At 39.0% G+C, this 26,295-nt stretch overlaps 1 protein-coding gene across 1 annotated transcript in view; it reads right to left on the bottom strand.

Moving 5' to 3' along the window:
- Positions 1-4,227: 4,227 nt before the first annotated feature.
- Positions 4,228-26,295, bottom strand: part of LOC138629514 (GDNF family receptor alpha-4-like) — a 326,543-nt gene continuing 304,475 nt past the window's right edge. Inside the window, exons 2-9 of the mRNA XM_069713260.1 lie at positions 23,150-23,315; positions 12,419-12,685; positions 12,132-12,224; positions 11,658-12,027; positions 10,813-10,922; positions 10,184-10,318; positions 7,603-7,739; positions 4,228-5,835 (exon numbers count right to left, since the gene is read on the bottom strand). Of these exons, the coding sequence (XP_069569361.1) occupies positions 5,635-5,835; positions 7,603-7,739; positions 10,184-10,318; positions 10,813-10,922; positions 11,658-12,027; positions 12,132-12,224; positions 12,419-12,685; positions 23,150-23,204 (1,368 nt within the window). The 5' untranslated portion in view covers positions 23,205-23,315 and the 3' untranslated portion in view covers positions 4,228-5,634. The remainder of the gene's footprint in view (positions 5,836-7,602; positions 7,740-10,183; positions 10,319-10,812; positions 10,923-11,657; positions 12,028-12,131; positions 12,225-12,418; positions 12,686-23,149; positions 23,316-26,295) is intronic.

Genomic DNA, 26,295 nt, shown 5'->3' with positions numbered 1-26,295 from the left:
GCCAGTCATCCACCTTTGTATAATTAGTTCCTCTTTTACTTTAAAGACCATGCTTGGAGTCTGTTCATTATGTTACACAAGCAACTTTTTTGTTATTACAATGATGTCTGTTGTTAAGGGGACTTTTCTCCCTTATTTTTTTTGGCAGTGCTTTGAAAATCTCACAAAGTTTTTTTTGGCAGAAAGCTGGAAAGCTTGTATGGTAATACTTTTAAAGACCACTTTCATAACCTGTTAACCTGTAAGACCTGTAATTATTTGCAGCATAGTGTCATTTTAAGAGAGCACCACCTCCTGGTTGCTGAAATGCTAAACCAAAGGATAAACAAAACATTTTTGGTTACAGTAACATTGATACATAAATATAACTTAGATGTTGGTGTGAGGTTTCAGGAAACCTATGAATGAGATCTCATGCAGATACGAGGCTCAGGAACAAAACTGTCTTTAGTTGTAGGCATGTGAATACTTCATCATTACCAAAAAAAAACTGTCAGAAAGAAAGACAGACAAAACCAAAGAGGCTGCAAGAAGATTTAAAACAAAATGGAATTGAAAGTGAGGAAAACCCAGAGCTGGCAAAGATGTGAATGCTGACTGGGAGATAATTATACTGGGGCCAACAGCAAGCAAGTGTTTAAACAGGATTAGACAGGTAATGGGCTAGAATGGTGTTCAGCACAGATTCATCAGCATTAACAATCATTATGTAACAGATGATAATATATCAGTCAACAGGGACATTTTACTGCATAATTTTACTCTGATACTTCAGTCCATTTTGATCATAATACTGTGCATTTATAATGTTTGCTTGCATTGGACTGTTTTTTACATTGTGGTACTTTGACTTGCTGATTTCAGAGGACACGTAAAGATGTCTTCTGAGAAATATACAAATACTCCATTTTGAAGAATAATTTGTGTCTGATAAAAGTTCAGTTAAAAAGTCTTCAAATGAAATCTACATCTCCTCCCTCATTGAAAAAAAAAAAATCACAATCTATAAATATGTAGGCTTCAAGCTTCAGGTCTGCACATCACAGTTGTGTAAGTTGCCTATTGGACCGGGACTGGCTTCCAAACTTGTCATCTCATATGCCTCAAACTCTGATTTTAAGTTGAACTGAGAAAAACTTTCCATTTCAGCAGATGTCAAACTCAGTACATACATGAATATGTACAGTGAAACTCAAACACTCAGGAGAAGTAACATTGATCAAAGCCCATATTTGAGTGGAGGGAAACTTTTAGTAAAGGCTCTTCCATCACTGCTCACCAGGCAATTAAGCTGGCCGTGTACAATTGTGAACTTGCAGTCTCAATCAATGATTTGTAGAATTACAGATTAGTGTCAACTATATATATATATTCCTTCAGCCTTTACCCGAGCTATTACTTGACTATTAATAATTTTCATGTATTGAAATGAATAAGCTTCACTTATTTTAAAACAAGGTCAATCTTGATTACATGTTGACTGTACACACTGGTATCTGACTGTGTATCTATGTGGAGAAACAGTCCTGACGACACAAGAACTGCACACTATATTCGAAACAGGAGAGAAACTAAGTGGGTGATCTGATTATACTGTGAGTTTCTTGCTGCACAAATTATCATATTAATAAGAAAACCTAATTTTCCTCAGTGCTATAAGATTCTGAGTTCATGCCTGAGTTCATATGAATACATTCTGAGTAATATATGAAGACAAGGACTTTATGTTGGCATAGGGCTATACCTGCAAATGAATGCACGGATTTACTTAATTAATAACCAAATTAACATATCTGCTTATCTTTTATATATTTTATGAGCACAGTGCTGGGTTATTAGGCAGTTCAAGTGTCTCCTGGGGCCTCACAGTGGCTGGGTTGTGATTACTGTCGCCTCACAGTAAGAGGGTCCAGAGTTTGAACCCAAATAGAGCTGTAATTTGGCCATGTTGGCTTCTGTTTTCTGAAGAATTGTGACTTAGAAACGCTGCTACTGCTGCCCTTGAATGATCATGTGTTTGTAGATTTTAGCTCCACATAATCTAGAGTAAATGGGAAATGGTCTGCATGTGGATGCGGCTTCATCACCTTTGCTGTCTCACAGCACTTCACACTGTTTCCCATTCGCCCATCCACGCAAGAGCTACACTTTAACACTTAAAAATGTTTAGATTTGCAAATGCATGTCATATAGTTTTACATGTCATGATGTACTTCTCTAAATGCTTTGAATATCAATACAAATAAACAACTGACAAATGAGGTGTGTATTTTATAATTAAATCTGTTACTTGAGCCCAAATATTATTACAGCAGGATAAACACTATCCATAATTAAGCAACACGCTCAGCATCTTTCATCATTAAGTACTCATATCAGATTTACATGGTGTTGCACAATGTGTTGCAGCCCTTCTTCACCCTCTTCCTTTGTGCCAGAGACTGTAAAAAAAAAGAGTATTTTCTGGCAGCAGTAATACTTGCATTGTTTATAAAATGTGCAGCTGTGATTGAAAGTGGAAATTAATTGTATTAGATGGGTTAAACTGTTTAAAACCACTCAGAACTTGAGAGTTTAGTGGCTGCTCACTGCTCATTAACAGGATGGGTAAAATGTAGAAAATATTTATTTTCCTCAGGGGGATTAATAAAGTATAGTTTGAACATTAAAAAAAAACAAAGACCGAGAGCCCTCGTCCTATACTTTTTATAGTTAAAGCACAGACTGATGCCAGTTTCCGAGGCACTTTTTATTTATTTTTTTCTAAAAATAATTTCACTGTAGCTTGTTCATACCACGGCGGCATCATTTTGGATGTAGAAGCCTTAAGACCCTGTAATAACCTCTGTCACTCCAAAGTGAAATCTAAATACGAGAGTCCCGGCTCAGTTTGTCTAAAGTCAATATATAAGCCACAGAAAAACCAGTGACGCATCTGTCTAAACCTCTCTGTTTTAATTAAAGTAAATTAAGGTTCAAATGCTACTGTATATTTTAGCATGTGTTTAAAATTTGGACTAATTCACTCACCAATTTGCAATGAAATTAACATTAAATTTCCAGCATCACTCCCAGTCCCACCAGGATCCTTTTCAGTACCACTTGTAAAAAGAAGATTGAAGGGGAAGAAAATGTTGATATATTCATACACAGCAAACATTTCTTGGTCATTCAAAAGCAATTTTTTCAGTTGGACATGGGAATTTCTAATGTGACTTTTATTATTTTAACAAATTGGCACACTTTCTGCTATGTCACAAAATTACACAGTTATTACACATTATAGTCAGAATCATTTGGCATGTTTGATATGTTTTTACAAGACAGATATCATGTGAAACAGTACTGTACATAACTTTCATGATATAACCTACAAACTGTCTAATTTGGCAAGTATTCACACTTTTTCTTAAAGATTTTGACTTATAGATGGAGAGTAAGCTTTGTTTTTTTGAAGCTCCTCAAAAAGCCATGTTTGATGTAAATGTTTACTTTACATAGTTTACAAATATAAACAAAATGAAACATGAAAATACATGTAAACGCACATTAAGTCATTAAGGCCAGAGCGCACTGGATGCAGTTACTGACACTGTTCATTTGATGCTTTATAACTCACTGCAGCTGAAAGATTTGAATCCGCAGCACCGCTGCAACTTCACTGTGACACTTGTGATGTTTCTTTAGCATGGTCTGGTTTCTACATTTGAATACCAGCTGGCTGTCCAGCCAGACTTTTTACATCAGGTAGTCTGTCCAAATATTTTTTTTTCTTTGCACCTACTAAGCTTGCAGTCACACTTCAGAGCTTTCCAAATGGACCTTTTTCCTCATCCACTTCTTGGCTTCTCACAACAAGAATGTGGGCAAAAACCTGCATGATGTCATTTCGCCCTGAAGTGGGTAACATTCACTGCAGGTCTCCGAACCTTAAAACATCCAGTCAAAGTCTAAACTTTGACTTCCATAAACTTTGAAATAGGATAGACCTGTACTCAGGGAAACAGGGCTTATACGCTTCCATTGCATTACTGCCTTTATACCGCCGTATTTAAGATTCAGCCTTCATGTTAATCATCATGTAAACGAGTCCAGTAATGAGGACAAAGAAAGGTTGAGGGATCTTATAGCCTCCCAAAATTATATTCAAATATTTAAGAGTGACACATGATTGGACTTTTTCAGCTGTTTGAAGTCACCCATCACTGCACCTCATTACATACAATGTTGTTGTTTTTTAAGTAAACATGAACGTATAGCTACAATGAATTGATAGTATAGTAGTTTGCGTCATCTAAGACAACATGAAGCCATATAATACATTTTTCTTTACAGAGCTCAGGCTGGTTCTTTCTTGCCAACTCATCATCAAATAAGTGAAGTTTATCCCTCTAAAACAACTTCACTATACTTCTCTTTACCTACACCCCTGCAGCTGCATAATTTCACAGGAAAATGAGCCATAAGAGGAAAAATCATTAACATCAGCAAAAGATATTTCAGGCAGAGAGAATGGCTCAATGTGCTGCTCAATGATCAGAGCAGCCGGCAGGCTTTATGGCCTCCTGTGTCCGTCCCTATCGCCACATCTCGCTCTCACAACATCTAAAGTACATGATGGGGAAGGAACACTAAAAACACATCTCCTAGGGATAGAAAAAAAAAAGTGAGAGGGTATGACAGCAGTAAATTGGCTTCTTCCTCCCCTGAGCCTTACTCCAGACTTTCCCTGCATGCTGAGCAATTTGAATTGTGCTGTAATTGCTTATGTTGCTTTTCTCGTCATTTCTACAATAGAATTTGATCTCAATACTTTTGCCCATGGTTGAATTCTCAGCCACTTATTGTGGAAGCAATAATACTAAGTGGTGTGTAAGGCGAGCAGTGTGACTGTTGCTCTCTGCTCTTTGGTGCACAAAGTAAGCAGAACCATATATTATGGGAAAACACATTGGTTTGTATCTTATCACTTTTTAAATGAAGCAATTTCAAAAAGTGTTTATTTTTTAATGGAACAAAGCAGTTTAAGTGCAGTACAGTTTCTTATTAGCTTGTAGTGAAGTGGATTATCTTACTCAGCCACAGTATGAAGGAGGGAGAGGAAGAGCCAAAGGGGCAGCAGAGAAACGGATGTGACATGAGTCATGAAATAGAAATCAAAAGCCATGCTCATGCCTGGTTGCAGTGGAGTAGACTGGTTATGGTTTTTGGGAGCACGAATAGTGTATGTGGCCCAAGGCGATGTGCTTCCTGTTAAAAGAGGGGATGTACTTTGAGTGTGAAGCAGGCTCAAGATAGAGGATTTGCCCAGACAGCACTTCTCAATTCACCCATGCACTCATGTATCTGGTCACGTTGTTCCCTTCCTTTCATGGGAGACAACTCGAGCAAAGACATGGCAGACAGTGGAGGACTACTGATATCTTTTAACTCTTGCGGAGACTCAAGAGGAAAAAACTGAATTATAAAATAAAGCCAGGATATTTAAAAAAAAATAATAATAAAACACTGAAAGAAAAAGATGTTAGGAGCATTTATATGTCTGCTTCGCAACTGTCCTCTGTGGTTCACTCTGAGTGCTGAGAGGACAGCAGTAGCAAGTGTAAAATGTATGTGGCGAATGAAATGGAGGCCTCAGTAGCTCCAACACTCCCAGTCTACGATGAGAGCAGGGAGCAGCAGTAATGGTAACACAGGTAGCGCCTGGCTTGCTGCTCCCCGCTGACTCCCTCTCGCACCCGATTCAATGTTAGAGTCCTTCTCAGAGTACGGCGGGATGACGTTGAATTCCTCGCTTGCTTCCTCCTCCTGCTCCTCTTCCTCACTCTCCTCCATCTGTAAAAGCACAGAAAGAGTGATTCTTCCAATTAACGGGAGTGGTGTAGCGTGGAGGAGAGGTCAGGAAGTGAAAGTCTACATTAACACAGAATTTAAAGCTATAAATACAAATATCTGAAAGCTACAAGAAGCTAGGACATGGACCAAATGACAAAAGAAACCTTTGGATCACATGTGTGGTCCAGCTCTGTGGTGCTTTTGAAAATTTGCTGTGAATGATATTGTTCAGGTGTTGCCTTTACAGTCCAATCTCTTTATTTTCTGTGTGTTCATAAATGAACACTAGGCTGACAATGAGACACTAACAGACTTCGGGCTCTATATCTTACACCTGGCGTAAAGCGGCATCAAGCGCAACTGAAGTGTCTTCGCTAGCTTCCGACATACACAGAGGCCCTTTTCCTGTCCAGCACCCGTATTGTGTAAATAGAGGAAATTAGCTATAAAGACCAAAGCCATTTGTATACCAGGTTGTTAAGATGTTCATTTCTGCTGTAAAGTTGGGCATTTTAACATGTGGGTCTATAAGGACTGACTCGGTTTTGGATCCAGTCTCAAGGAACTGTCGTTTTTTTTGCCACTTTCGCAGTGGCTTCCTTTTTTAGTCCCGGAGGTTTCTACTGGGGTGTCTCATGCGAATTGTTGGTGGACTGCTATCTTGAGGCAGCGGAGAGCGATTGTGCAAGTGACCAACAAAAACCTGGTCTTGTGGTCAGTTGTGCGACGGAATTAAAACCTTCAACCAAACAGAACAGTGACTGTTCAGAAGGGTATTAGGTTTTTCCTTAACTTCAACATTCAGTGTTTTTGTCCAAAGCTATTTGTGCGAATAAGAAAAAAAAGGGGGGAAAATTATGTTAATTATCAAAAGAGTATTTTACATTTATATAGTTTTTGTTCCTTTCTTCTCCTTTTTACCCATCATTATCCAACTACCTCTCACTGTTGAAAGGCTTTGTACTCTATGTATGTAACAGCTTTGAGATCGCCTTCAATAAGGCAATACCTCCACTCAAACACAGACATGGATGGCGTGAGGGCGCACTGACTGGAAAAAGACTCAGCCTTTATCTCATATCTTTGCTTGAGCCTAAGTTTCACTTTCTGTACTTGATTTAAAATGGCCTCGTCATGCCACTGGCATCAAAATTAGAGGAGAGAACTTGTTGTTCCTGAAGCAATGCAAATCCATTTTTCCGTATCCATTTTAATTTGCTTCAAGGTTTCATGGACAATGTAGTTGGAGATTTTTCTCAAATCAAATTTAAAGCATAATAATAGGAAATTCTGTTTTACTGCAGTAGCTGTTTACTTTATTGCAGCCGCTGGAAGTCGTTGTCTGGTGTCCATTTCAGTTTTGGTGTATATCACAAATAGGAAACTCATCATCATCAATACTGTAAAGGTTTATGGGATGGGAGAGGAAGAAGTGGAAATGCAGAATGAGGAGGATTAAAATGGTGAGAGAATGGGGAATATGGAGCAGATGGGTGTGCATACATGAATATTAACAGTAAGGGTAGAGCTTAATACTGCAGACACCTACGGCTAATCCTCAGCCACAATGAGAGGTAGGGATATATGAAAGGGAGGGGGAGATACATAATCTGAAGTTATACAAGGAGCTAGTGGGCCCAACTCACTGCTACAGTCCCTGGAGATACTTAGGTGTTACCACCTGATATACAGTCAACCACTTCCTCACTTCAACTGGTGCCTAACATCAACATATGGTGAGATGGTGAAGAAGTGTGGCGTACTCACACTGTTGAATTCAGGGAGAGTGTTAACGCTGACGTGGACCCTCTCCTGGTAGATGCGTGGGGAGGGCTGAGAAGCTGGCATGGGAGTGATTTCCACAGGAGGAGGTGCGAAGATTCCCATGGAGCTAATGGCATTGCCTGAAACAAAATCAGCAGGGGCCAACTTCATTAGGTTCACATCATTATTCATCTTTGAAGCCTCACTAAAACACTATCAGTGACTTTGCTAAGCATAGTTAGAGCTACCAACTCTGTTAAAATATTCGTATCTTGTCCAATCATGCACATCATTTACACAGAAAAACACTTGTACTTTTAAGTCCACCACTTTGATCCAGACTGATTTATCTCCACAACTACTGGACAGATTGCTATGAAATTGGTAGATAAATCCATGTCCCATGCAGTGTGAATTTCAATAACTTAAGTCTTCGTACTTTTCTCCCCATACCACCATCAGTTCAAAACGTTTATATGGCCAATTTTGTTGTTTTTGACAAAGTTTAAACCTCCTGTTGGTTCCATGTCCACACACATAAATAGGAAAATAAAAATATGTATCCTTTCTAAAGTTTCCAAATGTTTCCTGGGCTGTAGTGTGGAATAAAATGGATAAAATTTACCACAGCTGTGGCAGACAGCTGTCAAGTTAAAGATTGGCAAACTAAATACTAAAATATTAACAAACAGTAAGTTTTAGTGAAGCCAATATTGGGTATACAAATATCGTTTTATCCTAATTTTGAACCATATAGCTACAGTTTTATCAGTTTAAACTTATTTCTTAATGCTATAACCTTCCGCTATCTTTAAAATAAATTACATTTGTTTTAAAAAGTTTTAATCTAATGCAGAGCAATTCATACATTTTTAGGTCTAGCCCAAGATTCCAAAAACTTTTTGGGGCCACTGTACATCCACTGCAGTTTCAGCTCAATCAATTAAACTTTATTTATACAGGTTAGTGTAATTCAAAGTGCTTCACAGATGATTGACAGGCTGATAATAAGAACAACTGCAGGCTTTGAAGCAACATGAACAGAGAAAAACAATTAAAAAAATTTGAAACCAATGCGCAGACAAAAGGAAGGGATACATATGTAAAAGGCAAAAAAATGCTCCATTATTTATCTATCTTTAGTTTGCACTGGTGTTTCATTATGACTCATTTTACCTTCAACAAAATTTGAGGATTGAAGACAAGTAATGTGATGTAGAAAAAGTGAAAATGCATAAAGTAAAATTGACATCTTGTGGTTGTTGTTTGTTGGGTCACACTCAATGTGGATTCTTATTTCAAGTAAAACAACTTCTCTGGCCTCCAACTCATTCTTTAAGTGGGCATTACACACAAATTAATGTTATGTGAATGCATCTTACAATAACTAATTTATCTTTATACTGAAACTGTGCTTCCTGAGTAGGATATTTTCATGATCTTTCACCCATTCTTTGGCAACAATTCAACAAGAAGACATACTATGTTTATAAGATTTGCTGAAAGGATTCATTGACTCCACAGAGCTTAGAAATGACATTCATATTTGACAGACAGCCACACACCGGGAAGAATGTCTCTTGGCATTCATTTATTTATAAGAAAACATTACGGTTCAATGGTTCGCCCCCTCAATCATCAATTATGAGCCAACTCATTTGAATTCTGTTAATGCACATTATAAAATGCTCAGTTAGATCAGCATCTCAACAGTAATTTAGATTATACTCACATTTGACAGCTAAAAGGTAACATTTCCTCTGTCATTATGCTGACAAGGGAGAAACATCAGCTTAGCATGAAGATGAGCTGAGTGAAGTTTGGAAACATTCCGTCACTCAAACTTCTGGATTGACTTGTTGGAATAATCAATTGTTTGTCTTCCACAAGACACCCTCTGGACATTGTTTTAATACCACAAAGCATTGTAATAATCTCACTTATTATTGAAATAAAATAAACAATAGGAACATTGAATGTCAATAAGCACACAGTAAATAAACAAAAAGGTTCCAAGTGAAGTTATGATAGGAGCTAACATAGACACACTCCTAATTTGGTTGTCTGTTTAAGCTACAAAAATTCCTCATCTCACCCTTCTGCTTTTTAAAGACACCGCTGGCCTATGTCAGGACTACTGTTTGTACTTTCAGCCTCACCACCACCCGAGCATCCACCTGCAGGCTCTGGGAGTTTAAGATATTTGCTCATCATTCCCCAATTATCTCTGTTATCAAATCTGTGGGCAGTTATGAGGGTGGAGCCTACACGCCAAATTCTAACTATGTTCTGCTAATGTAATAAACATTTAAAATGTGATTTATCTCACTGAACTTTACATCATCTTTAGCAAAGCATCGTGATCAGGATTTTATTTTGATCACATATACGTTTTCTTTTGTAGAAGCTGCACATTTTTCAGGAAACTCCTGGAGCTTAAACTCTATTTGTGTTGAAATATTTAGCTCTTATTACCATCATGATCACTGCATTGATTTGTGCATTTGTAGTATTAATTGTTTGCTATGGATTAGTAGCCCGGAGGCTGCACTTTGCTGCCTAACCTTGTGACCATTTTACTCACGTAGACAGATATTGTTGCTGAACATATGTAGGATGCGCTGACAGCCTTGCCATTCATTCCCACTGCCTTCACATGTGCACCACTGGGACACCTCTGTGCTGCTGTTGCTCACATAGTTGGGCGTCATGATGGTTCCTGGTTAGAAAAAAGAAGATAAAAGTCATATTGCAGGTGCAACTTCAAAAAACTTTTAAAATCATATTTCCCTTAGACTAGAGGGAAGATTAATATTTTCTGCACACACCTCTATAGTAGGTAAGACAGTCTGCCAACAATTTTAGATGCCCTGCGGACCCTGTGTCTCACTATTTATAATTGCAGGTACACAAAATTACTTTTTTGAGTGTGGGAAACGGAAGGAAATATCATTACCTGCATCATTTTGTTGAGCTGCTGAAAAGGCAATTTTTGAATCAAGTTTTAAAGTGATGCTGACTAGATCCCGGAGCAGCAGCTCATGTGGCCATTATTATTTTGTGCAAAAAAATGAAAATTATACAGGCCAAATATCACTGTTAGACTCCCACTGATAACAAGTTCTGAGTGGCTTTCTATGAGTTTTTTTTTTGTAATAACTATTCACTCTTTCAGCCTCTTCTACCTCTTTGATTTGTTTTCCTCCATCTCACCTATGAGTCCAGCGTAGGCCTTCAGGCACATGGCTCTGCTTTCTCGCATACACCCAGAGGCAGAGACAGAGGAGGGCTGGCAATTGTGTTGGAAATCTGCAAACCGAGATCTGAGACACACACACACACACACACACACACACACACACACACACACACACACACACACACACACACACACACACACACACACACACACACACACACACACACACACACACAGTCGTAGAAACACGAAGAGAAAACAGTTTTTTATGTGCCAGCACACAGACTCAGATTGTGCATTTTAAAGAGTTTTGACAATTTCCTTTTGGGAAACAACACATGCAACAGAAACAGCAACATAGAAACCCGGGTGTTATTCCCATCAGCACCAGCCACTGGAAAACGAATCTAAAAGTGAATTTAATCCTTTTATTTTTTGTTCACTTGTAGTCACACATACAACAGTTTTGTTCAAGCAGTTTTGCTCATTTTTGTGGATTGGAAATCAGGCGGTGAAAACCATCTTCGGTGCTGACAGTGACAGCTAATCTTAGAAATTTATAAGCCACAGTTTTTACACTAATCAACGATGCAACTAGTGGTCAAAATCTCCTCATTGTGCCTTTAATGTTGCCATTTTGTGGACTGAGTTGAATACTGTGTTGATGTTCTGATCGAGTTATTCTTTGTGGTTAAATTTGTAGTATCTGTGTCACATTTTCAGATACTTTATACCTTGGTGCTTTGTAGCATGCAGTGGGAAACTCATTGCATATCCTGCGTTCTGTGTTTCTCTATGCGGAAACCCTTACAAACTACACTTAATGCACTGTATCAATACACTCAGGCAGCCATCTTACCTACACAGCTCGTCTCTGGAGCAGTAGTTCTGTAGGCTTAGGCAGTTGGGCTTTCCCACTCTCTCCTCCCCTCTCACATTCTCCTCATAGGAGCACGACGGGACGATGGTTTTCCTCCGGCGCTCCCCACACAGAGTGTCGGAGCAGGGACAGAAGAGCAAAGCAAAGCTGTACTCCTCTGGCACGCGCTCCAGGAAGCGCCGCAGGGCTTTGTGGCATTTCTGCCGGTTACAGCTGTTGTCAGACACTGTTGATCGCTTGGTGCAGGCTACAACATATTCTGACCGCAGGGAGCCACATTTCTCGTACAGGCCACAGTCCTGCGCTGCTTTCAGACACTGGTTTTGGCCATCCACAGCAATAGAGGAAGCTTTAGGGTTTCAGGAGGAAAACAGAGTAATGTATAACAGGAAATAAAAAAATCATGACCTATATTTCATTTGAGTGCTAAACAAAGTAAAAGTTGTGCTCTACCTGCCATGATGGAGGCCATACGTGACATCTCTATGTTTCTCACCAGATTTAACTCCAGTTCTTCATATGGAGACACTTCATACTCATCGTATGCTACAAGCACAATGAAGAACACATGTATTATGCAGCTGTGAATTCAAAGAGGCTCCACAGACACACACACACACACACACACACACACACACACACACACACACACACACACACACACACACACACACACACACACACACACACACACACACACACACACACACACACACACATATCCCAGTGCCTTAACCCACCTGCAAACCTCACAGTCCAGTAGACCCTGAGGCAGTGTTCCTCCCTGCGAGAGCCACGCTGACACTTGCAAACTTGAAGGGGCCGATAGTGCTGCAAGGAGTTCTGGGCCTCCAGGCACTCCAAGCGGGCGTCCGGGCCCAGGGGCGACACGGCCTCCTCGGCTGCGCAGTACTCCAGCAGTCGATAGACGACCATGCAGGACTGCTCCTGGATGCAGCCCTGCTCCGCCAGCAGACAGTCTAAGGAGGCAGATACCGGCACACTACCTAGAGGAGAGGATGATGCTGTGAGCAGACAAAGCTGTTGGCTGCCAACATTACTGGGTTTACAGTCCTCAAAAAGTATTTCATTAACAACAACAGAGTAAAGTGAGTGCACTCCACAGACCCTTCACTGCACTACAGCATATATCTAGCAAGGTGGATTAAATTGAAAGCACACAGGTGTAATAGAGAAGCAACATGGGCGAAACCTCATTGCTCTTCATAAAAACACAGGAGTCTAGAGGATAATTTAATGACACCACAGGGTTATGTTGTGGTTATAATCATCTCGTAATTATTTCTTCATCCTCTCAATGGGAGTCCTAGTTGCCCATTTTTATGTTACAGTACAAGGTTTTATTTTTTTCAGCACAGTTAGAAAAATGTCCATCCCAGCATTTGGAAATCCTCCACCCGTCAGTCACCTCACACTGCGGTACAGTGGAGACAGATACCATGAGTTGGCCTCATCTTTCTTATCACACACCACAATGCTCCTGGATTAGTGAGCTCGACACCTGTTATCATAAATTATTAGAGAAATTCTGTGCCTTCCTGTCAAATTTATCCTCCTCCCTGCACCCTCTCTTTCCCTTTTGCACTCTGTATACTCTCCTGATAGTCAGCTTTTTTGTAGTTGTGGATTTTGGTGCAACAAGTGGGCAAAGATGGGGATTTGGCAATAATATAATTTCAGCAATTTTGGTAATATTTTTCTCACCTGGTACACACACCAAAAAAAAATAGTTTAATGGTTTTAAATGAACTGCATGATGTATGATTGCAGGAAATGCTTAGTGGAAGACAGTTCCCATAATTTTCATGATTCATCCCATTAATTACCTCTTTGCACGCTATGATTAATCCCATTAAGTGCAACATTACTACTGCTGACACCTCCCCAAACCCCACTCCGAAGATTGATTTCCTACCTTTTATTAATGTTCCCAGATGCTCTCACAGTGAACATTTTGTAGCTTTTATTTTTGTGTCAAACCGATGCTAATGTCACATTTAAAAAACTGTCCTCGCTGGACTGTTCATGTGCTTCTTCCAAGGATTTAAGAGTTAGCGCTCTAACAGCATTTCATTCAGAAGATAGGTAGAAATCATACCTAAAAGATGACCAAACAGGCATGTAGTGTAGAAATTAATTTGTTTGTTTCCTGCATCACAAACGATGCCAGCTCTCAAGTCTTGGATACCTCTTGGATCTGCAAGTACTTGAACCTCCACCAAGAAAGCATTTTGAGAATAGCCTTAGTGACAATAGTGACAATATTAACTGGCTAAAAATATTTGGCTAAAACATAAAGGTGATAGTTTTGTATTATGGTGTACTACTAAAAAATTATGAGTAGCAATGCAAAATCTGTAGTATATAATAGGCTAAAACATGTAAAAACATGGGTGTTGGGTTTTTACACACACCATATTTAGTACTTTCAGATAGTGTGTGTTCATGGATGTCTTCTACAAAAGCCCTGCTGTTATTATTGTATGACACAAAAAGAGCTAGGGGGGAAAACCTTTCGCTGCAGAGTCCCTTCCATTTGGAACAAGCTTTTCACCAATGTCAGACACCGTCTCCACATGTAATGCCAGAGACAAAACCCATTTATTCAGCACTATTCAGCACTTCCCAGCAAATCAACCTATACTCTTGCTTCCAATTCTGCTTTCACACAGAGGCTCAATCTGGATATCACATTCAGACAGTGGCTCAACACAAATCTCCAATAGGAGGATGTTTTTCCCTCTGAAGTTCTTTTAGATATATGAGGTAAATATTTATTTTCATCTGACAGTTGCATCAGCACATGCAACACCTACAAAATATCCAGCTTGAGTATACTTTCTATTTATATCAGCTGTATGCATATTTAAAATCATCCATCTCATTAAATCTTAAAAGGTTCATTCTGTGCAAATGTGTTGCATATCAGCAACCACATTTCCTCGACAAATAATGTTATTCAGTAGAAAATCCGTCATGTTGGTCCATACTGATTAAGCATTAAGCAAGTTTTGATTGGCAGTGTCTGGAATGACTGGAAGTGAAAAACTACAAATTATTTCATGATGCTGATTGTTGCTCCATGAAAAACACAATGCAGGAGGGCCAGAGGCAGCCTGAGGCAGACGAGAAGGAAAATAAATGAAACCTCTCTTCAAAAAAAAAATGTATTCTTATGGAGCAATTCAGGAAATTAATTTTCTCAAATGTGACATAATTGTCCCCACAAATTCCACTTTATACAGTGACTCCAGACTAAGAAAAACAAATAGCTCGGGTACTTTTTAACTGCATACAAAGAATAGGCTGGAAGACATAAAAATATGTTGCATCGTTAAGAGTAAATCATCATGTTTGAACTTAATCCATGCCTGTTAACAAATAACTGTACCTACTTTTTACTCACGTGTACTTATGCTTCAGTACATTAACATAAATATCACACAAGCTCATATACAAACACACACGGCATTGTGTTAGGTCGGTCACACACTTCGATTAAGCTCCTGCTGACTGGCGGCACAAAGCACGGCTGCAATCCAATTCTGCTGCTGCATGTTTTGTAATCTCAGGCGCCACATGAGGTCCACGTCTCACTTTGGCACGAGACATATCATAAACAGAAGCTACGCTTCATCGCCGCTGCAGGAAAACTTCCAAAGCTACTGCAGTGTCGCCATAGGGGGAGGTGGGGAAGAAAATATTAACACACAAGGCAATGAGTCACATTCACAGTCACAGCTCCCCGAGATGTGCAAAGGTGATGATTACTTTGTCTTTCTGTCTGTCTGCCTATCTATGTATCATGATACCTTGATAATTATACCGAAGTATTAAATCCCACCGTGTTTAGCTGCAATTTAAACGGGCTCCATGTAATCTCCTGTTTGGGCTGTGAACAGTTTGTTCATTATTCTGTCTCAGTGTTTTCTCCCTCAGGCTTACCATTGATAAAGAGAAACTATCAGCAGTTCTGGTTTCAAAGAGCCTTTTTTTTACACACACACACACACACACACACACACACACACACACACACACACACACACACACACACACACACACACACACACACACACACACACACACACACACACATAAATGTACAGATAATAAAAACCTATATACAGTACAGTATAGAGCAGCTCTGTTAAATCTTGTCCAGCAGACAGGTGAGAATTATTTTTATAACTCACATATTATTAATTGTCATTATGATAAAGAAGCACTGTGCTCACTTTATGATATTTGCAATGTAACCAACTACTAAAGTAAAAGTTTGAGTTTAGGGAATAGGTATATGATTTTAAATTTAAAAAAACAGGAATGAGAGAAAAGTGAATGGGAGATAAATTACTGATACGTGAGCCATAATGCACTTTATTGATTTCTCGCTGGGGTGATTAATAGAATTTGTGAGGCAAAGCTGATGAAGGTTAACGCCATAAATGGCAACCCACACAGCACACACTGTGTCGACATTCACAGGGAGCAAACTGGTTTGGCAAATTTTTCTCTTCCGTTCTTTCACACACATGGGATGGGCTGCAGAGCCTCCAGATTGTTGGGCAGTAATTTGACTTGAGAGGAGACCGAGGCGGGAGAGTGTGACTCTGATGTGAAATGTGCTGAAGGATTGTGACAGAAGGGACTTCTTGGAAGGAAGTCACAAGCTTGAGGAGGAAATGGCAGCAAGGTGACAAGGATGGAGCAAAACGAGAAACATACTCTCCCTCATTCACCTCACCTGATTTCAAACCAGTGGGATTCATGACTGGACTGCACAGAAATGTATGTTTGAAATCACACATATGTTTTACATAAAGGCCTGCATTTGCCTTCAATAGATTATGTTGACAATATAGTTTTATACCTGCGAATTTTTCCTTTCAAGTTGAAAATCACTTCCTCCAGTTTCACAAACTGATTTTTTTTTTCTCCGTTTTTTAGTTCTTGAAAAAAATCAAATGAAATGTTCTTGGATTCAGATCAGGCTTTAGTCAAACAAAACAAGCAGTTGGAAGATGTCAGGTTGGCTTTGAAAAATGGTTCATAGTAGTTAGACTCAACTGATTCAACTGTATTTTTATAGGTGGAATGATTTGCTAAACAGTTAACATGTTCTACATCACTAGACCTTTTGCACTACACCCAACCCCATCAGCACCATTTGCACTAGGTGCAATTGCACCATTGTTTAGGTGTATATATGTATATATTCATTCATTCTATGATGTAAATATGTCTATTTATGTTTTATATGTCTATTTATGTCTGTCTGTTTTTTTGTGTTTTTTTTGGACGTTGAGAGCGAAGCTACAACCGGAGTCAAATTCCTTGTATGTGTTAACATACCTGGCCAATAAAGTGATTCTGATTCTGATTCTAATTTGAACTTAGATGAGACTATATTGGCTCTATTGTGTTCAACAATGCCACATTGTGCACAGATTGACTTGACCTCAAGAGACCATACAAGAAAACATGGGACTAATACAAGGGAGCAAGTAAACAGCAATAGAGAACGTGTTTTAAGTCAAAAGTAATGATAAAACTCCCAAAATGTCTTTTGCTGATACTAGTAGATTAGCCCCACCCCTAAATATAAATAAGACAAAAGAATCTCAGTGACTGATTCCATTTAATAAAAACACTGCACCATCTTGTGCCATTAGTGTTCAGCAAGGATCTTTGCGGTATTCTTCAGTTTCCGACTTTCTGCTGAATGCTCATCATTTTGACAGAATCCTAATGTGTAATGCACTCCCCGTGCTATGAGCACCGGTGGACAAAGGTGTTTCCTCAGGAAGGCCACAGATGGTTAATCAGTGCTGATTAAGGCTTGTGTGGCTCCTTATTGACACAGTCATTTCTGCTGAGCTCAGAATTTTGCAAATTCCACCACTCAGCTCATTGTCTTCGAACGTTAAACTTTCTATTAACATTAAACATATGCTTAACAGTTTGCACATATTCTCATTGTTATGAGAAAAGCCCTGGGCAATCTCAGTCAAGCAGTTATTTTTGAAGAAATAGGAAAAGTTGTTTCTTTAATTGAAAACTTACTTATTCTCTTACTATGTGACTTACCAATGAGATGACTCTTTTTTACACTATTTCAAAGTACATTTTATTCATGTGTGTTGGGTATTAGGGATTTATTAGTGCCCAAAGTAAATTTCTAAACAAACAAAAACAAAGCAGCCACTTATCAAAACTAGAATTACGCCTATGCCGACCGGTCAAGTTGCAGTTTAAATCCATGTGTCCAGACTCGTAATATATGTAGTGAAGACTTTGAAGGAATCCGGCCAATAAACTTGATTCTAAAAGGACAGAAGGTTGCAGCCATGACAGCAGACAATACTTTAAATATACATATTGGTGCAAAGAAGCTGCAAAATCTAAAACGTAGATTTGTCACACGCATTTTCAAACCAGAATATCCATATAATTAGCACTGTTTGAAGATGGACACCCAAAATTATTGTCACCATTAGTGTCTGGCCAAATGTGAAATATGATATGAAGTTGAATAATAACCAGATAAGTGTTTATGTAGAACATTATGATATGACAGTAGAGTTAACCTGTGTCCTTTTGAATATAAAATGCATTTTATCCTATCAGACATTTGTGTGAAATTTTGGGTTTGTAGCTACAAACGCCTATTTGAAGTGATAGCGACTTTAATCTTTGTTCATCCTTGAGTCCAAGTGAACAGGTGTGCTAAAATTAAAGAGACAGGTGCTCCTAACATATGTAGTTGCAGCCCAGCATCACGGCAAAACGTATTACACACATGTTGTCCACTATGGAAAGCATGTCTTTAGCATGCCTGCCGTCGTCTTGACGTGAGAGGAATACATATTTATTCATAGGCAGGTGATGTGATGGAGGTCATGTAACAAACGTCACTCAACAGAGATAATGAGACGAAGTACAAAGGCCGTTAAAGGCTCAGTAAGGAGATAGGACGGGTGGCTTGGTGGTGTAAGTCACAGACAAGTGGCAACCACCAATGACATCATCCTTTAGTTTGTGAACTGCTATTCTGAAGGCTCGAGTTCGGATATTGGCCGTCGCCATCTTGCTATTTTTGGGCTAGAAGTGATGGCTCTGACTTGATCTGATTGGGAAAACGAGGACACTATATGCCGATAGCTGAAACCTGACTGCCCCTCTAGCCTGTCAATCAAACAGACGTGCCCCAAAAATGCGCTTCTTAATGCCTAACATCTAACTAATAATGGTTAATAAAGGAGTAACTTTAGCGAACGACACCGTGATAACTTGTGAATAAAATGTATTGACTTTATATTTTATGAGAAAAGTTGAATTTTACTGTATGGAGCGAAAGCCTTTTCGAAACAAACCCCTAGTGGCCCTTGGTGGCATTCCACTTTAAGGCACTCTCGCATTAGCCAAATTATTTAGACCCGGAAACTACATAAAGTTTTAAAGTTATATATTAATTTAAATAAATAAACCTGCCCACCCTTGTCATAAAAATCTTGTATTGCACTTACAAGTTTATACAACCTCTCCCTGTTCTGATCTCACCTTTGCATCTTTTTCCTCCTCATTCCCTCCATTATGCTGCACCTGCCAGGTTTAATTATTCTCTTCAACCTCTCTACCTCCAACCTTTGCCAAATCATCCAAATCTCTCCACACCACATGTGTACAATCCACATCTTTTGGCTGCCACAGTTTCCTTCGCACAGTCGCTCGAGGACCACACTGATGGCAGCAATAACATGTCGCATCTATGTGAAAAACACACGTACTGTGCAGTCTCCCCCTGTCTTCTCAAAAATGTGCTCCCATGATAACTTCTCTCCAAATAGTTATACATGGAACAAACTTTCACACATCCTTATCCCAAAATTGATCAAAACTGCCCTGCGTTCATTGTCAAACCACACCTTGGATCATGCCACAGTTAGGAAAAAGCTAATAAAACTGAATTTCTGTGTCTGCGGCGTTGAAAGGTGCACTCGTTTTTATGTACAAACCTCACAGAGGTGACTCCAGCCCTGGGGTTATGTGGATGTGCTCCACAGCCTCCAACGAGATGCAGTCAGATCTAAGCAATTCCCATCATTAGAGATGTTCGATAGATAGTTGTTGAGGATAATCTAGGTGTTGTAAAATGATGTTGTAATAACCACAGGTGACAGGTCTAGTAGTGTGCATAGAAATCATCATTTCATGCTCTGAATCAACAATTATCCAGTGCATCTAGTTACATGGATAATGTCTTATTTAATGCGTGAATTGTGCAGCCACATCACGCAAGCAACATCCCTCCGTTGTATACCAGGTGAAATGCATCATGTGCCGCATCACCCAGTCAGTGTGTCTGGAGCCTTGTGTTAATATTTCAGGTGTCTGCTGCCTGGTGCAGTCCTAAATTTCAATGTGCCAAATCATTTCTTAGCTAGACACACACACACTGACAGTTTCCATCGGGCTGTGGGTTTTTGTTTGTGCCATTAAATTGTGTGCAAGTGACAATCACGTTGCAGAGCACAGACAAACCAATTGAGTATAACAGGCAGTGACAAATAAGTCACACAAATTAAAATTCAAGAAACAATTTTTTTTTTCCGTATGAGCTTGGCAGTGAGAAATCGAGTGTCACTCAGACCCACATTTGAATGTTGGAGTTATTCTTGATGCAATCATTTTAATTAAAATGATTCCTCAAAAGTTAAACATGTGAATTAACTTCATATTCAGAAAGTGCATTTCAGTTTTTATCTGAGTAATGTTCAATGGGCATGTTGCCAATTCAATTTTTGTGTGCCGTGGCCCTAAACAAAAGTGAATTACAGGCACAGAGACAATGGCTCAGCATAAAGAGAGAAGAAAAGTAGAGTCTGTGGCACAGTGGGGAAAGATAGAGAAGCCAAGAATTGGATAAACCTGTGTGCATGAGGTGAAGTCAAACAATCAAACAGAAACTGCTCAGCTGTGTGGATATTGGTCAATCTAGGACCTATGTAACTTTACACAGCCTGAAAATGAGCTCTAATAAATTCATGACAACCGTGTTAGGGCTCAATCACATCCACTAAATGAGGTACCAAAATAGCAACACTCAATCAGCACTTGCAGTCGGTACTGGGACTTTAGCAATAATCCACGGGGGCCTGGCAGCAAAGGGTCAAAGTCCGGTTAAATGTCATTCAACAATAGCAGCTTTGCATTGATATATCTGGCAAAGATACTGTATGGCCACATTCAAGTGATCTCATGTATTGTTTGTGAGTTTTCTTTCCATTGCACTATTAAAGAGAAACAGATGAACGTAGCAACGCATGCAAATAATAAGGTGGTAGAGCAGCAAAACAGCTTATACATTTTAACATGTGATTTCAAGAAGACTTTCTAAAGTAATTTGCTTTAAAGTAGCCTAAAGCAGATGTGGAATTTTTGTTAAAAAGGGAGAACATCTATGATACAATTCTCCTTTTTTATTCTAACATTTGAGTCTTGGTGACAGAAATTTTGGGAAGGCTGTTGTCTACCTCTAAAGATCCCACCGCCATTGTTGAGGTCACAGAGTTGTACAAGGTCAGATATATTATGAGGTAAAAATAACATTGCTCAAAATGGAATACAGTTCAGGGGGGCTCGCCTATTTATACGATACATATAGACATAGACAGGGAATGTCACTATACCACCAGTCTAGAAAAACAACAGAGCAGCTCTACAACAGATTAGTCTCAAACCAGATTATAATTTGAGACCAGATTCTTCACAGATTTCACTTTTCTGTAATGGTGTCAATTAACAAAATTTAAATCCAATAACATCTTTTGCTATTGAGTATGATGGCAGAACTCAACATCGTGACAGACTATCTAATTTGCATGTGTAATGATTCAGATCTGGATTAATTAGCACTTGAAAAATAACTGCTTTTCTTGGTGTGATTCCACCTAAGTGCCTGGCAGGTGGGTTTGACACTGCGCATGATGTACTGGGAGCCTGAAAGGTTTGACATTCACAAGAAAGCGTTTATCATTTTATGAGACTAATCTCTAATGGGCACACTCACCTGACACTATCTGAGTTTTCCTGGAGGCAGAGAAGCCTGTTCCTCCTGTCCTGCTGACATAATCCTAACAATTACAGTATTTGCATGTATTTGTGCTGTGACGAGGACGGGGAGTGTTGTGTTTCATGTAGGAGATTATTTCAAATGTTCTGTGCATGATACATGCTGTAAAAAAAAAACAGCACCGAAGAACACTTCAAATTAAAAAAATAAATTTAAACTGATATAATTCAATATCAATAACCACAGACCAACCAATTGTATTCTTCACTGGGACATGTCTTATTCACATTATTGTCTTTAATCATGTAGCAGAAGCTCATTTTAGTAAAGGAATCCACGTCAAATATTACAGACACGTCTTTCTCCGTTTGACCATCAGCAAAGAAAAAGCCTAAGAAAGCATTGACACTTCAAACTAAAAACCCTTATGTCACTGCCATAAAGTTATGAATGTTTAAATCATTTATCTCATCAACTACTAATGTAAAGTGTAAAGGAGAACATCTTTTAGTTTAACAGCTCATGTGCAATATTTCCATGATCTGGGACAGTCCAATCAATACTTGAGAGAACAGATCATCTATTTTTGGAACGGGTCCAAGGCAGAAATAACAGACCTGAACCCATGATGTCATCCGCATGTAAAATCTAAGACTGCCTTAATAAATGGGAAACAGATTTAATGGACCACTTTGATTCTATTTTAAAGGCTGTCTGTAAAAGTTTAACTCAAACCTGGAACAGAATTATTGTGCGCGAGTCTGTGAAATCTCCATCTCATGCTCAGAGACAGAGTCTCTTCCCACTTTTGCCTTTTTTCTTTTAGATAGGCTATTTCTAATAATGAGACAATTGTCCTCTGGCAGGTTGCAGATGAGTGAAACGACTGTGTGCATTTAACTCATTTACAAAAAGTTAAAAGTCGGACTCTTCAGAACCTGAACGACATCCAAATATTATGATCAGCAAAATAAACCGAATTCCTGTATTTTCGTGCGTCTGGTCTGGGGGCTTTGTTCAATAATATTCACCAAACATTTGCACACACACACACACACACACACACACACACACACACACACACACACACACACACACACACACACACACAAAACTGCAGTTCATGCGTCCATTCCTCTTCAAGTTGTGGATATTGGAAGACAAAGTAGCCTATCATCCAAAAGGGAATACTCTGAACCTGTAGGTTCAGAGTATCATATATATATATATATATATATATATATATATATATATATATATATATATATATATATATATATATATGATCAGACCGTACATTAAATAAACACTAAAATGTCAATGGTCGGTGATATTATTCTGTTCAGCTGTTCGAAATGACAAATGTGATGCTTACCATGAGAGAAGACATTGAGCAGAAGTCCAATGATCATCATCCTGTCCGGTGACATTGGAGAGTTGACGACTGGGAAACTCGCACCCGGCTCGCTGCAGCTCAGTGACCCGTCTCCTGCCACATCCAGCCTCCTCTTCCTCCTCCTCCTCCCCTGCTGCTGTTGCTGCTGCTGCGCCCGCACAGAGTGAGGCACACCGTAGGGTCTATAGTAGCTACACAAAGTTGACAAAACTGAACTGGAGCGACTCAAGTTATCGCGATTTTTGTTATCCCATTTATTTTTCCGATCCCAGTTCTATTGATCTTTGTAGTACGCATTCGGCAGATTTCTAAAAAGCATTTATCCGAAAAGTTGCTCTGCAGCTGATCGCCCGGAAGCTCCCATCAGTCACACGCTACAGACTCCAAGTGCAAGTTGTGTCGCATTTGCGCTTGTGTGTGTTTCCACCGCAGCTCCACAGTTGTCCAGCCGGAGTTCAGATCAGAGCCCCGAGACTGCATGGCGCAACTCTGTTAAAGCCTCAATGTGATTGGCCCCTGAGAAGACCGACTGTGCCCATGGGATGTTAAAACGTTTCCCGTGGGAGAACAGCTGACGTATTGCAGCCAAGTTCGTACATCAACTTGATGGACAACAGAAGGTGTAGGCTTAACTTTGCAATACAATAAGAAGTCCATTATGTTTATAGATACCTACATATTTAAAATAATTATCACGCCACTTGTAATCCACTTAATTAAACGGATTCTTTTGATATTTTATTGTATTTATTGATTTTAAAGGCTGACTGTGCTCAAAGAAAACCTTCCCTGAATTAACTTAAATGGCTTTGACCTTGAAACTGATCTCATAGCGATGGGCTTTGTTCCATACGAAGCTGCATTCAGTCAAATTTTTCGTTTGAACTAAGAAAAACTGTTCTCTATTACCATTTGGACGCTATATTTCTATGGTTATAGATATTGGTTATTTCCCCCCAACAAATATGTCTGCTGATGTGAGCTTAACTGTTAAATTGAATATGTCTACTCCTCTGCCTTTGAGACTAGTCTACAGCTTTTACAGCCATTTCCATTCATATCAGCTTCCTGCAAGGACTGTGAAATCTTTACTTGTTCCAGTGTAGCTGACCTGCAGGTGAAAGGTGTTGATCCAGAAGTGATGACAGACACTGAGAAATACAAATATTTGCTCAGCTGTAACCCTGAGGTGTCATTATTCTCCCCTTTGTTTGTTGTTTTGTCTGGCCATGTATAGGCACAGGATGACATTCTCTATATTATTTCTTTCCAGGATTAAAAAGAAAACCATTTTGTTTCACTTTGAAATGAAACAAAAGTCACCAAACTGAAGATTTTACTTAATCTGATCTCCTTTTTAAAATAGATGCTCAACACTGTTTCACCCCCCTCCCCCCTCAGAAGGTGTTTGTTCACAGTACCCAATTTACAGTTAGAAAATCCTCCACTTAAAATATGATTAAATAAACCCACAGCAGCCTCTGACGAAAAGAGAACAAAAGCAATTTAAAATTGCAAAGTGCATGTCATTGACCTGCTGTCCTCACTGTAATTAAAAGACAGCAGAGGGATTAGTGGATTAATTTACACATCCTGTTTAACAGGATACTCAAGTGGCATTAAGAAATACAAGTGGACAGTGACTGCCATTAAAATGCACATCCAGCAAAACAAGAGCAACAAAGAATTTAATAAAGAACTATAAAATGGCAGCACAGGCTTGCACTCAAACCAAACAATCTCCTCTTGCTAAAGTTGCCTCGAACATCAAATAACATGTTGTAGCCTGTGAGTAAATAATTTCTTACGACTTCTTTCCCCAGTGTGTTCTCATTTAAGTCAGGTTTTGATTCACTGTCATCTCCTCCAGCTTTAGAAGCTGGTAGATGGCAGGGCTCAGCAGAGGAGAGAGCCAGTCTGAGTTCGGCATCACAGCAGCTCCTCCCTGTGGTCAACACTGCACATGAAACAAGACATCAAAATATTCCAATTATGTCAACATTGACTAATTACTGTGAAGAAAGGTTGAACAGCTACTGTTTTAATCACAACAGTAGCTTGTGAGTGTTTGTGTTGCCGTATGAAACATAGTAGCTATATTAAGGCCCGGGAGACAGCTGTATTCAACGGCTGGCATTATCTTAATGGGAAACATAGTTTACTTCCAATTCTATAATTTGATAATGTTTGAAATGCAAAACGAGATAGATAGATAGATAGATAGATAGATAGATAGATAGATAGATAGATAGATAGATAGATAGATAGATAGATAGATAGATAGATAGATAGATAGATAGATAGATAGATAGATAGATAGATAGATAGATAGATAGATAGATAGATAGATAGATAGATAGATAGATAGATAGATAGATAGATAGATAGATAAAACAAGGGTCTATATTACATTTTCAAAACTTTGGCAAAGCATCTAAATTCAGTTTGTCCAAATATTTGCACAGCAATAATAGTAATATTCATTCATTAACACAACATTAAGTGTGATGTAGCCGTTATCAATCATAGGCTGTATGTATTTGTGTTTGTGTGTGCACAGTGTGTGCAACACGTTTTCCCAGTGTGTTCTCATTAAACCAATGTCATTCACAAGCTGGTAGATGGCAGGATTCCTCAGAGTGACTGACTGCACCACAGAACAGCAGCTCCTCCCTGTGGTCAACATTACACATGACACAAGGCAGATCTGAAGACTCAGATTATGTCAACATTTGCTTATTACTGAGAGTCCACTGTCCCCTTAGGTTGTGGTACGTTGTTACAAACTGGGCTGCTTGACATGCCCTCAGGCCTTCACCTATGAGTTTGTTTGTTTTTTAATTTGGAGAGGTCATTAAGCTTTCTGGAATCTGAAATATCAGAGTTGAACTTGTTAAAGTTAAATGTTCATTATTTTTTTGAATTTGTTAAATTGTAGGAAGAAATGCTTCTCTGTCTCAGCCTCGATTGTTAAACAGAGACTACAGATTTTATTTTATATTATATTTTATATAGATTTTAAACTGTCATGTCTCTCTTTTTCCATCTCTTTGATCTATCTCCACTTTCTATCTCAGAGAGTAGAAAGATATTCTGTTTATTTCTCATCTTTTTTTAATCATGTA

The sequence above is a fragment of the Brachyistius frenatus genome, unplaced genomic scaffold (genome assembly GCF_029030835.1).
Source record: "Brachyistius frenatus isolate BFR_SWC_R1_liver_20210118 unplaced genomic scaffold, ASM2903083v1 Contig_117, whole genome shotgun sequence".
NCBI lineage: Eukaryota > Metazoa > Chordata > Actinopteri > Embiotocidae > Brachyistius > Brachyistius frenatus.
The sequence above is the reverse complement of the archived record's forward strand: the minus strand, read 5'-3'. Positions and strand labels throughout refer to the sequence as shown.